The following is a 13,960-nucleotide window of genomic DNA, read 5'->3' as shown; positions in this document are numbered from 1 at the left end:
GATGAATCCACAACTGATGGTGCTTTAGGTTTATCTGATCCCTAGTTCGGATTCGGAAAGGCTCTTACTCTTTCACCGGTTAGGTTCCCGGCTTGTGCCCCTAGCTAGTAGGTAGGTGAAAGCGCTTTTGGCAATGGCTTTTCGAAAGCCTTTTCAGGGATTTGTTTTCCAGGCTGTTACGCTGTAGCTTCCCCAACTGATTGCTTTGAACGAACGTCAATCAATGTCCGACTTCAAACCGACTCGCCAGACTCGAACTGACATAGGCGGATCCAACTAAATTAGCCTATCTTCCATCAACTGGAATCGCTTTCTAGTCTACTCAAGAAGGGGAGTAAGCTAGAAGGAAGAGTTTTGGGCTTAAGGCATAATTGCTCTATTGCGGCTACCCTTGCTATGTCATCCGATGCTGTTCACAAAGCGGCTCTTACTATAGACCCGGCTATCTCCGAGTTGAAATCGAACCCAGCCCCAGGTTTCCGCCCATCAATCCAGAGCTCAAGACAACCGCGATACTTAAATCGCTCAAATAGCCACCTTAGACGGACACAGCCATTAGAAGAAGAAACTGAAACTCGATGGAGTACCCTAAACCAGAGATCCTCGACAAAGAAAGTCTCGATTCGAGGAACGGAATACAGGTCCATGATAGAACACAGACCGGTAAGAGAAAAGAAAGTAAGCATAGTCTTCATTGAACCGGAAGAAAAATGGGATTTTCCGTCAACAAAGTAACGCTGTGCAAACTCATCTGATCCCTGTTTGGGACTTCTTCTTCATGTCACGAGCCGGAATCGAACCGGCGCTTTCCAGATGCATGGTCCGGATAGAAACCATTCTGATCGTGAGTTTTTTTTTCGCAGTTCAGTCGGCGATAAAAGCCTTCCTACTACCTTTTATTTTATTTATAGTACTAGCAATCCTTCCTCTGACGACGGATATTCTTCTATTCCCACTGCTCGCTAATCGAATGAACCAGCATGTCGTTCAGCATAAGGTCATTCATCTCCTCCTGTTGTCAATAGAGGTAGTCCAACCTTCCATGTTTGGATAACCATCCCTAGTTCTTGCTCCGACCTATCTTAGTATATTTTCTAAGGCTTGCTTCCCCGGTATCCTTCCTGCTTCTTGCCAAACCCCTGCCACCATCCATCAAACCAGAGAATCCAGAGTGCCTACTTCCGGTTTATAACCAGCTTCCTTTATCTCGAAAGGTCGCCAACTTTCATTGATTGAATTCTTCCTATTATAGGGAATTCCTACCAAGCCCTAACCCTTTGCCCTTGCTAACCGAGGGAGATTCCTAACTGGCACCCAATCCGAGTGTGATTCTTTCTCCTAGCTATCCGAGAAGTAATAAGACCTGGCCCAGCTTCCTAGGCTTGCTTTCTTCTTTTATCGGATCGGAAAAGGAAACAGCTTGATCGCTTCGCTCGATTGCTCGGTTACTTCCTCGAAGAAAACTGCTAGCTTCTTATCTTTCAAGGAACTACTAGCTTGAATCTCTGAGCTGTGGCCCATGAAGCCTATGAAAGTAGAACAACCACTCCGGTTCTTCTCAGCTCTTCTTTCCAGTCCCTACCAATTCGATTACTGGAATACCGTCAATTGCATTTAGAAGGCACTGCCACTCTTGTTCTGGTAAGAATGCTTCTATTGGAGCTCTAAAACCAAGATTAGTCTTCACCCTGCTTCCAAAATGCTCTGATGGGCCAGATACACTCGAGAAAGAGTATTACAGCTTCTGCCGATACCGATCCGCAATTCGAAGTTCACGACCAAGAGCTTATGCAGATTCCTCTTCCGCTTGCTCGCGCAAAGAAAAAAAATAGAATCTCTTCTACGGCTCCACCCACCGAGTAGCCACTCACTGGAGTCTTAGCCTTCTTTTCAGTCTATGAATGAATCTCTTTTCTTGTAACCGCTCCATCCTAGCTCTCAACTCCGATCCGGCATGCCTCATTGTGTTGGTGGGAAGCCTGTTGGTAAGCAGCTCTCTTCCCAATGGAAGATTCATTCAGTTCAAGCTTAGTTTTTGACGTGCTATGGCAGAGACTACTGCACCTTCGAGGCATTTGTCCAACACTCCGGTCAATATATCTGATCTGGGCAATCCTGTAATGAAATCCATTGTCACTGTTTTCCAATGCACAATTAGTAATTGGTAAAGGCTCTAATAACCCAGGAATCTTTATATTCTATCCTTTGTATATTCTATCCTTTGTTCAGCTGACAAGCGAAAGAACTACTCGATTTGATCTATTGCTATAGCTATTGCGCACACAACCTTTCCTTGCTCTCGCTCTTCGCCAGGTCCCACAATAAGGAAGTTTTCACTTGGTTCATACTTTTATTCTTTAGCCAGCGTAGCTAGTTTGATTGGTTTCATCCCTAGCTTGCAACAACTACTATCTGTTTCTTTATCATTAGCTTTAACAAGCTTCTTTCGCTTAGAATGTTCTATTTTTTCCAATTCGCTGTGGTATGAAAGTGCTTTGGTCGACTGGAACAGTTAGGGAACAGGGAACAGGGGCACGATAAAGGAACTTGTTCACATATGATATTACAAAGAAAAGGGTTGATGCAGAGCTTATTGAAAAAGGGGGCTTCTCACGAGCGAGCGGGAGTTTTCAATTCCGGATCAACAAGGCCAAGTAGCCATGGCCCATCTTAAGAGATTAAGTGCTTCATTTCGCTTAAAACCTACATTCCCTCCGGGAGCACTCTTTCTTATACATTTGCTCGGTTGACTGAGTGCATTTACTAGCATTTTCTTATCCTTTGAGATAGGAATCCATCAATAAGAATAAAGATTAGAACTCTTGCCCGGCGTGGCGGCTTGGCCATATTAAACTATTGAAGTGGGTCTTTCTCCTATACACACACTCCGAGGGGAGCAAAAATCACTCTCATCCTCAATTCATTCCTCTGGGTACAATGAAGAAATAACTCCAGGCCCCATTGTATTGTTTTCAGGGACCCATTTTCCAGTACAAGAAAACAACCACTCACGACTGAGGCTCCTGAAGAGGAGAGTCAGATTTCGAGGTCATAGAACTCAAGCTGCATGTACAAATAGATAGAGTAGAGATGCCAGGATCAATTTTATGGTATGGCAAAGTTGGGCGATAGTTTGGCCTTAAGGTGGAAGTGGCGGGGTGGATCCGGAATTCAATTATCAGGGCAATCTTCGAATAGCTCACCGAACGAGTACAATAACGCCCCCGAGTGAATGGTTTCCACCAGGGAATGAAGCTGAGACTGGGATGACAGCCAGGATCCTCTCTTCAAGCCGATGGCTAATAAGATGATGTCCAGTACTTGATCTTTATACAGCTCCTCTCCCTTTTCGAAACCCATGGGAGTACGTTAGAAAGATGTCTTCAAAAACGATGTTCAAAAGCCGTATCCATGACAATGATGTCTGCCTTATGAGGCTGTCTAATGGAGCGCATCTCCCCCGGCTTATGTGGTTTAGGAATGCATGATCGATACATCGAAGAGAACTAAAAGGAAGAATTCTTTAATGACCTCTTAATCTCCTCCACTTGGGACTTGTCAAGAACTTAAAAAGTAGAAAACTTTTCCCAAAGCCAAAGGTAGTAAATAACACATAATAACATCAAAAAATAATCTATAAATTATCTTATCCTCCTTTTAAAAAAGAATAAGTCTTTCAGACCTTTTTTTTACATTTGAAACTCATGTTCATGGTCTGTTTTATTCCCAATTGTTGCCCGTGTGAAAAGAAAGAAGAGAAATTGGACCATGTTTCCCGAGAGAGACTGCCTTCTCTCAGGCCAGCAGTCTTATACTTATAGTCGACTGCTCTATGACGATCTGACCTCTTTCCTGGGCTCTGCTCGCTCGTCTACGCTCCGACCAATTCAGTAAAAATCGAAAAAACGATGTTTCCTTGAAAAAGTCTAAGAAATAGTAGTAGTAGTCAAAAAGTGCACTTTTTCCATATATTTCGATTTATAGGGATCCCTATCTTTATCTCTATCCACAGAGATACCTATCTATATAGAGAGAGATTTTTCTAAAAATTGATCTAGACTATCCTCTATCCGGATAGATATGTCCCTATGAGCGACTAGGCCGATCTTTTTTTATATGTTTTGGCCACGTCCGTTTCCGCTCCGAAGAGGAAGGTTTGGATCTTTCAATCTTATGTCGTGAGGGATGTGACCTATGTTAGGTCCATAAGATACCACAGCTTTTAGTGTTCTATGATTCACCTCCGAATAATGAGTAGGTAGTTCGATCCTTTTGATTCTTATCTTCCTAGTAAACGGGGATCCGGAGCAATAGGTCGAATTTCTATATAAAGAAGACTTGTAAACAAAAGGACTTATTGCTCTTTTTCGGTTTTCCTCTTCCTCCTTCCTTCTTTTCAATAAGAAGAAGTATTTGAAATGAAACAAATTCCTCTTCATTCTGTTGTGCTCAGCGAAGGAACTGCCTAAGCATACTTTTGCGGATCCAAACTTCTTTGTTCTTTCTAAGTCTTCTTCTTGCATATAAGAACGCAACTCTTGCAAAAACCCGGATTTGAGTAGTAAGCGGCATCCCCTCTGAGTTGTGAGTAAGCGGAACCATTCTGTTTTTGTTCTTCTCCAGATTCTGACCGGTAGGAATTTGCCTATGATTTTTCCAACTGATATGTCGATATAGAAAGATCTCCTTATTTCTTCACCGCGGGTTCTCGCGTCATTTTCTTTAAAAGATATTAGATCACCGTGGGAAACTTTCAAATGAGTAATGGTTACCAGTCCATTATTCAAACAAACCCTTCGATGACTTATCGGCTGCCTTGCTTGAGGAAGAGTGTCACTAAAACGGAGACGAACCGGAATCACGTCCGATCTTGTTTCTTGATTGAGTAAAAAAGGGATATATGAAGTTCGTTTTCTTCCTCTGTGCATCTCCCTTATGGGTAAATCCCCATAATAAAGGGACAACTTTCGTGTAGTTTGTGATTTGATGTTACTGTTTAGATTTTCTCTCTGAGAAAGATTTCTTTTAATGGATCTCCTCTTGTTCCTCAATCTTCGGAGAATGCGGCGTTGGATTAGAGAAAGTTCTCTGTTCCGAACATTTCCTGGAAGTAGACGACACGTTTTAAATCTTAATGCTGGCATATTTCGTTGAATCAGTCTTTTTCGCCACATCGCGTATAAAGGGAATCGAACCCAACTCTTCCACGAACCCCCCACGAATGGTCCTCCCTTAACTCAATGAACTTTGAGAATTCCTTTGCCTAGTTTTTTTCTTTTCAGTTCTCATAAGTCCTTGATATACTAGCTGAAAATCAATACTTGACCGACTGCGTCACAGTGCTCAGGTAAAGTGGCAGTAGTTCGAAAGCGCGAAAGTGGGAAGAACTAAGATAGACAGGTTTTGCAGGTGAAGTGAAGGATGCACTGAACACTAAACAAGATCTGGTTTTTGCGGGACAAATGCATGTTCCCAATCTTGGATTCTCGTCTCGTTTCACTTGCATTTTCTTTCGTTCAGTCTCGCTCTCGTTCATGAGTGGAATCGAACCACTAACTCCGTTTGGATTTACAGTCCAAAGGGCCCAGGCCCAGCGAACGAAAGAGGATTTACAGTCCCACGCCCACTGCCCCGCCAGAACCATTAATACAGGGATTGATTTTTATACGATTTTTTGAGCAACTAGCGCGAAAGCCGTTGCGCTAACGCGCATCCGTTTTCTCGTTTGATTTGTGGATTCTTCTTCTCCACCACACCAAATAGTTGAATAATAAGACACAAACTAGATACGGAATCGCTACGCTAAGTTTCTTTCTATATGATAATATGCACCGAGGGGAGGAGCAAATAGAAGTGAAGTAAACAGATTCAAGTTAGCCCAGTGTGGTTCAGCCTTCCTCGGGGAAACCTCGGAAAGAAACAGTTCTTATAGACCTTCCTTAGAAAGGAATAGATTCCTAACCACTGAAGAATATTTCATCTCCAGCGGGCCACAGTCATATTACCATACCAATCATATCCGGTATGGAGCCAGCGTCACTGTCGGTTTAGCGTGAGTACCTTCCCACAGTACTCGATAGCATTCGTGCACCTAGCATTTGTGAAGAATTGTCTACCAGCTCCTGCCTTCTTGTCCTTTGCGCTCAAGTCTATGGCCAGTACTGCCCGGGGCAATATTGGAACTGAGGGTTCCATCGCCTCTTGGTTGGTTTTTCTCCATAGAGAAGACGTGCCGCAGCTGCCTTTCTAAGACCTGGTACAAGTGATGACCTAGTTGATAAGGGTCGAATGCGTAGTTCATTCGCATGTCTTTCGAAAGAAAGGATGCTTCAGAACAACCAAGTAGTACTGGGAACAACTCCTATTGCGTCAAAGGGTTCAGGAGCCATTCTAAGATAAATCGAGAAGAATCCGGTCCTGGTCCATAGAACCGATCAGAAAGGCCAGAAATCAGTGATCTATCGCACGAAAAGGGCTTCGTCCGATCCATTTTCTTAAAATCTAGGAAAAGTAGCCGTATAGCGCCTAAAATGGGTCATGTTTCTTGTGCTCTATATCGCAAGTTCGGATAGGCTTGCATATGTTTCTATCTCAAAGTGGAAAACCAATTATACGTTAGCTAGCACGAACAAGAACCGCCCCTCGATTTTAGTATCTGACCTTCAATTCCAAGAAAAGGTAGTAAATCGGTAAATCGGTTAAAGCTCTTGTTTGGGAAATGGGTTGAGTTGAATTCATATTAATCTTGCCAAGAACAGAACAAGAAAAAAAACATAATTGGCTAAGGCACTTTCCTACCGGTTAAGATTTCCAGTATTCTAACAATCATCACAAGCTAAATGGATAGCCTTGCTTTGAAGTAAAAAGATAGATTGAACTTATGGCGCTTGCTTACAAGACAGCTACTTAAAAAGGCTACCTCTTCAAACTGCTGAATGCCCTATTCCATATGATAGACTGTCTATCTTTCCCTGAAAAAGCGTATACTTTTTTTCTATAAGCAAATAAAGCATACTTCTTTTGCGGATCAAGCAATCTTCTACCTTGGTGGGTAGCGGAGAATCAAATCAATATCGGAGTATTGCTCTAGCTGCTGCTGAATTAACCTGGATTCAATCGTTACTCTCTGAACTAGGCTGTACTTCGTCTTCCCCTCCTACAATCTGGTGTGATAACCTCGGCGCTACCTACTTTCTTCAGGCTTGGCGAAGGTGTCCGATCTACTAGCTCTCCTCCAACCAATGACTACACTACCTTGGTTATCCGCTTTCATGTCTTGGATTGAGCTTTATAACTCTTATTATAGTTGGGTGGGCGGAAAGAAAGGACAAGATTCCTGCTTCTGCTTGGCGAAGTGTCAGCTGGAACAATCCAATCAGTGAAAGTACATTCTCTCTCACTAACTGGAACCTTATCCCAAGGGAATTAGAGGGGTAAAAGGGAGACCCAGAGATCTAGAGCTGGCTTACATAAATGAATTTGTGGACTCGGACAACCGACCGGATTCAAGCCCTAGCCCCTCAACTCGGACGGACTTGTGGAAATCCTCGAAAACTAGTATTGCTCAACTCACCTATCTATAACATCAGAGAAATGTTGCATCCAACCCAGGAACGAGAGGTAAAGAATAGGCTACCATACGAGATGAGACGACTTCATTCTTGGCTTTCATCCCTACGCTTAAGAAAGATAAGGGATTGGATTTCATACCTTTTATTTAGAGCTCCGTCGTTCCGACTGGAAAATGTAACCTTCCGCCATACGTAAACCAAACCTCCTTGCTTTCTGGCTTTTCCTTCCTAACAAGGAGGCGGGATTTTGAAGTTCCTTTTTCCTTTTTGCTCTTTTTCTTTTAAAGCTTTTTCAAAATTCTATTGCAGCAAGATTATTTGCTTTTGCTAGAAAAAAAGCACGCACAAAAAGCACATTTCTTCCTAGTACTTTTTTTTCACCTTGGGTCTTGCCCATAGGAAAGATACGTAGCTCGGTCAGGGCATATCCTAAAGCCATTGCCTCCAGCCAGTAGTAGTGGTAGGTAAGCATCTTAAGTTAGGGGTGAAATTGCTTTTCTGACAAGAAAAGGGATTGTAGGCAAGCCTGTATAATTTCCTCTTACCTCTTCTCTTCATTTCTATCACAATAAGATGGACTTTACCCAGGATGAGAATGGATCAGTTATGAAATCTTGGATGGAAATTTCTTTTACCTATTTCTCCGGGCAATCTCTTATTAACAACTTCTTCCCAACTAGTTTCACTATAAATAAGATAATACAATAACAGTAATAATATTTTCAAAAGTTCTCTCAAACAAGAGAAAGAAACATACCTTTTTCATATATATTTAGAATATGTTCCCTATGCTAACTGGGTTCATTAGTTATGGTCAACAAACAATACGCGCCGCAAGATACATTGGTCAAAGTTTCATAATTACCTTATCCCACACAAATCGTTTACCTATAACGATTCACTACCCTTATGAAAAAGCAATTACATCGGAGCGTTTCCGGGGGCGAATACACTTTGAATTTGATAAATGCATTGCTTGTGAAGTATGTGTTCGCGTATGCCCGATAGATCTACCCCTTGTGGATTGGAGATTTGAAAAGGATATTAAAAGGAAACAATTGCTTAATTATAGTATTGATTTCGGAGTTTGTATATTTTGTGGTAACTGTGTTGAGTACTGTCCAAAAAACTGTTTATCAATGACTGAAGAATATGAACTTTCTACTTATGATCGTCATGAATTGAATTAGAATAAAATTGCTTTGAGTCGATTACCAATCTCCATAATTGGAGATTACACAATTAAAACAATTAGGAATTCGACTAAAAGTAAAATAGACAAAGAAAAATCTTTGAATCCAAGAACGATTACTGATTACTAAGATTTTTTCTTTTTTGCTAGAAAAAATCCAATAGTGATTTACTAACAATAAAGCAAAACGAATAACTACTGATTGTTGCGAATCGCTCCTTGATTTAAACTTAGAATATATTTTCGTGATGTTCTTTCTAACTATACAATTGGAACTCCTATTGAAATAGCTTTTTATGGTTAAATAGCAATTCAAGTAGGATTGGTAAAAATTAGATATATATAAATAGCGTAATCCCTTTTTCCTTCCTGAACCTTTTCGTTTTAGTAAGTTCATGAAATATTTCATACTATTGATTTTTTGAAAAAAAGGATTTACCAGGACCAATGTATGAGATTCTGGTGCTATTTTTTTGATCCCTTCTTCTCTTTCCCAAGGCAGCTCGCAAACCTGACTATAAACTAGAATGAGTAGGGAATGGATCCAGCCGAGCCAATTGCAGTTCCGTTCTATGTCGTGCCAGCCGAGGGAACAGGGTAGGTTACGTTTGATGAGTCAAGACTGTTTGCCAAACCAGGTTACAAGGTGTTGAGAGCGAGCATGCATGAAGTAAACCCAAGTGAAACGAGAGAAATCATCAATCAAAATTATGTTCTATCTATTCCATTGCTACCTTTAGAAATCAAAGGTGCAGGTCCCCTCAGAGTGTACTAAGTCAAAAGGTGACATAGACCTAGAGTTACTAGAACGAAAACGAAGCTTTACATGCTTTCCCAAAACACAAGCTTCACAAGGAGACTAACTTAGATTAGGAACATGACCTAAAACACCACTCTGAACAAGACTAGTAAGACGTGAACCACATAGGTGGCCCAAGCGTCGATGCCAAGTTTAAAAACTACTAGTGGAGGAAGAGACACTAGTAAGAGCAGTAGCAGAGTGAGCAGGCACATGTAGATAATCCATCAGAGAAACCCCATTACGGCGATGGCCAAGACCAATCAGACGGATCCTGCACAGTGCAAGAAGAGGCATCAAAAGAAATAAGGCAACCATGATCAGTAAGCTGACTAACAGATAGTAAGTTAACTGAGAGTTTAGGAATATGGAAGGATAGAGGGAACAGTAAAGTGGGTTGTAAGTAAGATCTACACTTCTAGCTAGCTTAATTGGTTTTTGTGTGTTCGGCTGAACTCGTCAGTGTAGGATGTGGTGCTCCAAGAGTGACGGAGTGGGAGTCACATTCGCTGGTCTCGACTAAAGGTTCGACGGGTTTACATCCTGATCCGCTATGCTCGTTATGCGGACGACTTCCTTGTAGCTATCAAGAGCCCCATCGCCACTACTTTCACGGTTTGCCGGCGAGCATTGGAAATGTTGAGTCCATTTGGTTATGACATTCTGGCCTTGGTTGGTAAAACATCTCAGGGGATCCGGACCCTCATTAAAGCAAAACCTGAAAATAAAGTCTGGCCTGGGCCGACAAAAGCTCGAGTGATTGCGTTGCCATCACCAACTAAAGAACAGATAATAGAACTTTTTCTTCTTACTAACTTTGTCAAAGAGGCTAAACAATCAATGACCAATAAAAGACCAACGAAACGACGAGTGAGAAGGATAAGGAGGAGTAGTAGGAGGAGCTTCCATTGAAGTAGAGGTTTGATCGAGTGATGACGAGAGATAGAATGATACAAAGCCTAAAGGGGAGAGCACTTAGACATTTCACTTTGAGTACGGGGAAGTCCGCAGGGAGGAATTCTTCCGGGCGTATTACAGTTTTTCACCGAGGGGGTGGATCGAAGCGATTGCAGCGAAAAAAAACGAAGCACTTCGTCTATTGGCATTGTGGAAAGGATCGAATATGACCCTAATCGTTCTTCTCGGATCGCTCTAGTACGATGGATCGAAGGGGTGCTGCCCGGCCGCCAGAGGAAATTAAAGACGATAGAAGAGTTCGCTCCGCCGCGTAAGATCCTCGAATCCACCACGGCCACTATCTTTTGCCTTTTTTCGTTCTCTTCCCTGCCCGGGAAAGTGGATCAAAGAAAGGTAGCTTGCTCCCAAGGCAAGTGCTTGCTTACGCTTTATGTAGTGGTCGGCCTTCCTACCTTCATGCCTCTAGAAGCTTCTACAAAGCTTTGCTTCTTGTAGTTGGCCCTCCATGCCTCCCTTCATTTGCTTGCCTCCTTCCAGCCCAGAATGCCTACTGACGTTAAGCTAACCGCCAGAAGCTCACCCTTCGGGTGTCGCTTCTGGCGCAGGAGGCCAAGCATTCTGCCAGACGTCCCGGGAGCCCCGTTTGCCTTTACTAGAGTCTTGAGTTTTTCTTTCTTTTTTAATTTTAGCTAAGTTTCAAAAGCAAAGGTGAACAGCCCCCTGTCCTTTAGATTTGCATAGTCAAGGGCTTATAAGAAAAGTAAGGAAGGAGGCATGGAGATGGGAAGGCCGACCACTACACTACACGGAGAGATTTCTATACCAAGTCATGAGCGATAGCGAAGCCAAGCCGCCGCCTATAGGCGAAGGGACGAAAGCCCGTTAGACCTGATGGGAAAAAGTATGAAAAAAGTACGTTAAGGTTACGAAGTCACTTAGCCTCGGCTCGGCTAAGGTTATGAAATGACAGAGTAGGTTTTTTTTAAGTAATACTAAGGAACTGGAAAAACAGCTCGTAAAAGGAGAAGGAAAGCGAAGGTTACAGACTCATTTATCCGTCTACAAAGGGAAAGGCGTCGGTACGGAGTCACGTCAGCTGTGGATATATACTAGGCTAAGGAACGGAGTCTTAAAGTATTTACCGAGACTACACTAAGGAAGAAGTCAGCGAAAGTGAGCTCGTAACTAAGAAAGCCGGTATCAGAAACGAAACCCTTCCAAATAAAAAGCAAAGAAGTCAAGGAACGAAGCTGCTTCTCTAATAGCCCCGTTGAATAGGAGGGCGAAGGCTTTTCGAACTTTTTTATAGAGAGGGGCTTCGACCTTCTTAGGAAGAGCCGTACGAGGCTGCTCACGTACGGTTCGGGAGCCGAGCCACTGCACAGGGGCTTAGGTCAACACTTATATATTAGCCAGTCATCAATTGGAAGCGGGTAATATGGTGATAAATTGCGATTGCTCCAAACCTTCTAAAAGCGGCTTCTTGCGACCTGCCCAGAATGCTCATACATACCTTCGGTTCCAAGAGCTTGTTCGCACAGTGAATAAAGGTCGGGTTGAAGGGGGCAGTCAGCTGGCTGCTTCTTGGCCACGCCCCCCTGCTTATAGATACGATATTCAATCTAAATTAAAAAGTAGGAAATAGCATACCATTAGCTGATATACGTATGGGAACATGGGTACATGATATTGAATGTCATCCAGGTCAAGGCGCAAAGCTGGCTCGGGCCGCAGGAACTTATGCGATAATAATTAAGGAGCCAGCCCCACAATGTCTTGTGCGGCTACCATCGGGTGTTGAAAAACTCATAGATTCCCGATGCCGAGCTACTATTGGTATAGTTTCCAATCCCAACCATGGTGCACGTAAGCTTAGAAAAGCAGGACAAAGCCGGTGGTTAGGCAGACGCCCCATTTCGTGGTGTTGCAATGAATCCAGTGGATCATCTCATGGAGGAGGTGAGGGGGCACGAAAGGAGGTAGACCTTCGGTGTCACCTTGGGGGAAGCCCACCAAAGCAGGATTTCGGGCAGTAGTGGGGGTGGGGAAACGCAGAATTTAGTTCATGCCACGACGATCTATATGGAAGGGAAGTTTTGTTGATGCTTTCCTGTTTGAATAAAGAAGAACAGAGAAAGTCTGATGAGCAGGAAAATTTGGTCACGTAGATCTTCTATTTCGCCGGAATTCGTTGATTGCTCCGTACTCATTTACAATGGAAAAACTCCTGTTCGTTGTAAGATCACTGAAGGAAAGGTTGGTCATAAATTTGGAGAGTTTGCTTTACACGGAGACGAAGACCCTATAGAACAAATAGAGGAAAGGGCAGAAAGGGGCAAAAGTAAAGTCTAAGCGACATATGGCACGAAAAGGAAATCCAATTTCGGTAATCCGAATCCCATATAGCTCTTTTCTTCATACTCGACCAGCCCTAGGTTGGGGATAATGATTTTTTCAAATCTTGTTGGGAGATGCTTCGCTCCGAGTCCGACTGGGACGGAATGGGGGACCCAGGCCCTTCAATGCCTCCCTCCGGATCCACTAACTCGGAAGAAGAGCTATTCAATTTCTGGCTGACTGTGACTCTGCATCCCGGGAGCAGACCGCTCCCCCGGAAGCTGTGGTCAGTCAAGAGCGGCATCCGAATCCCGCTCCAATCCCTCCAGCGGTTCCCGCTCCAATGCCTGGAGCGGCAGCGGAAGCAGAACAGAAGAACCCTCCTTCTTTTGATTGGGAGGGACGACCTCTCTCTCTTTGAGAGGAAAGTTCTCTACAAAAGGCCCACGCCTGTCACGCCCAGATTCTGGACACATTGCGTGATATTACTCTGAAGAATGGAGAGGAGCTCCGTGAAGAAGACTATCGCACCATGCTTGATTTCATGTTGAGCCGACTCCAGTCCGACGTCAATCCCCGGGCGCTGAAGGAGCTCCTGAACAGACTCCAAAACGGTCGGGCACGATCTCAACTTCTAGGGCTAGGGCGGCAAGGAGATTCCTCGACGAGGACTAGTGAGGCTATAGTACTGACTATGCATAGGACTACAAAGGTGAAAAGACAGGATGTATTCCGACGAAATGCCTTGGATGTGATCGGCAAGAGAAAGATGGAATTTGGTATAAGGAAGGAAATCAAACGCGTTGTTTGAGAAGGAAAAAGGGTAACTAGAGAAAAAAGAAATAGGCTCTCCCTGGACTCTACGCAGGACTTCTTTCTAAGCCTCACATAATTTGAATTTCTCTGACATTCCATGTTTCCGAAACGGATCCATAAAATATTTCACTTTTCTATGATCATCTCTATTTTAGGTATTCGGGGAATCCTCCTTAATAGACGAAATATTCTTATTATGTCAATGCCAATTGAATCAATGTTATTAGCTGTCAATTTGAACTTTTTGGTATTTTCCGTTTCTTTGGATGATATGATGGGTCAATCATTTGCTTCATTAGTTCCAACAGTGGCAGCTGCGGAATCTGC

The 13,960-nt window shown here is 43.2% G+C and overlaps 1 protein-coding gene and 1 pseudogene across 1 annotated transcript; one reads left to right on the top strand and one right to left on the bottom strand.

Moving 5' to 3' along the window:
- Positions 1–1,184: 1,184 nt before the first annotated feature.
- On the bottom strand, positions 1,185–7,264 carry LOC120694139 (ribosomal protein S4, mitochondrial-like). The gene has a single exon (XM_039977305.1). The coding sequence runs from the start codon at positions 5,172–5,174 to the stop codon at positions 4,113–4,115; it is 1,062 nt and encodes a 353-aa protein (XP_039833239.1). The 5' UTR covers positions 5,175–7,264; the 3' UTR covers positions 1,185–4,112.
- A 4,107-nt stretch (positions 7,265–11,371) lies between these two features.
- LOC120694141 lies at positions 11,372–12,549 on the top strand (annotated as a pseudogene).
- The last annotated feature ends 1,411 nt before the right edge of the window (positions 12,550–13,960 follow it).

This window comes from Panicum virgatum, unplaced genomic scaffold (assembly GCF_016808335.1).
Source record: "Panicum virgatum strain AP13 unplaced genomic scaffold, P.virgatum_v5 scaffold_3553, whole genome shotgun sequence".
Lineage (NCBI taxonomy): Eukaryota > Viridiplantae > Streptophyta > Magnoliopsida > Poales > Poaceae > Panicum > Panicum virgatum.
Note: the sequence above shows the minus strand (reverse complement) of the source record. Positions and strands in the feature narration are given on the sequence as shown.

Bases quoted from the DNA above. Each gene is read 5' to 3' on its own strand.
- LOC120694139 (XM_039977305.1), bottom strand. From the start codon at position 5,174: ATGTGGCGAAAAAGACTGATTCAACGAAATATGCCAGCATTAAGATTT.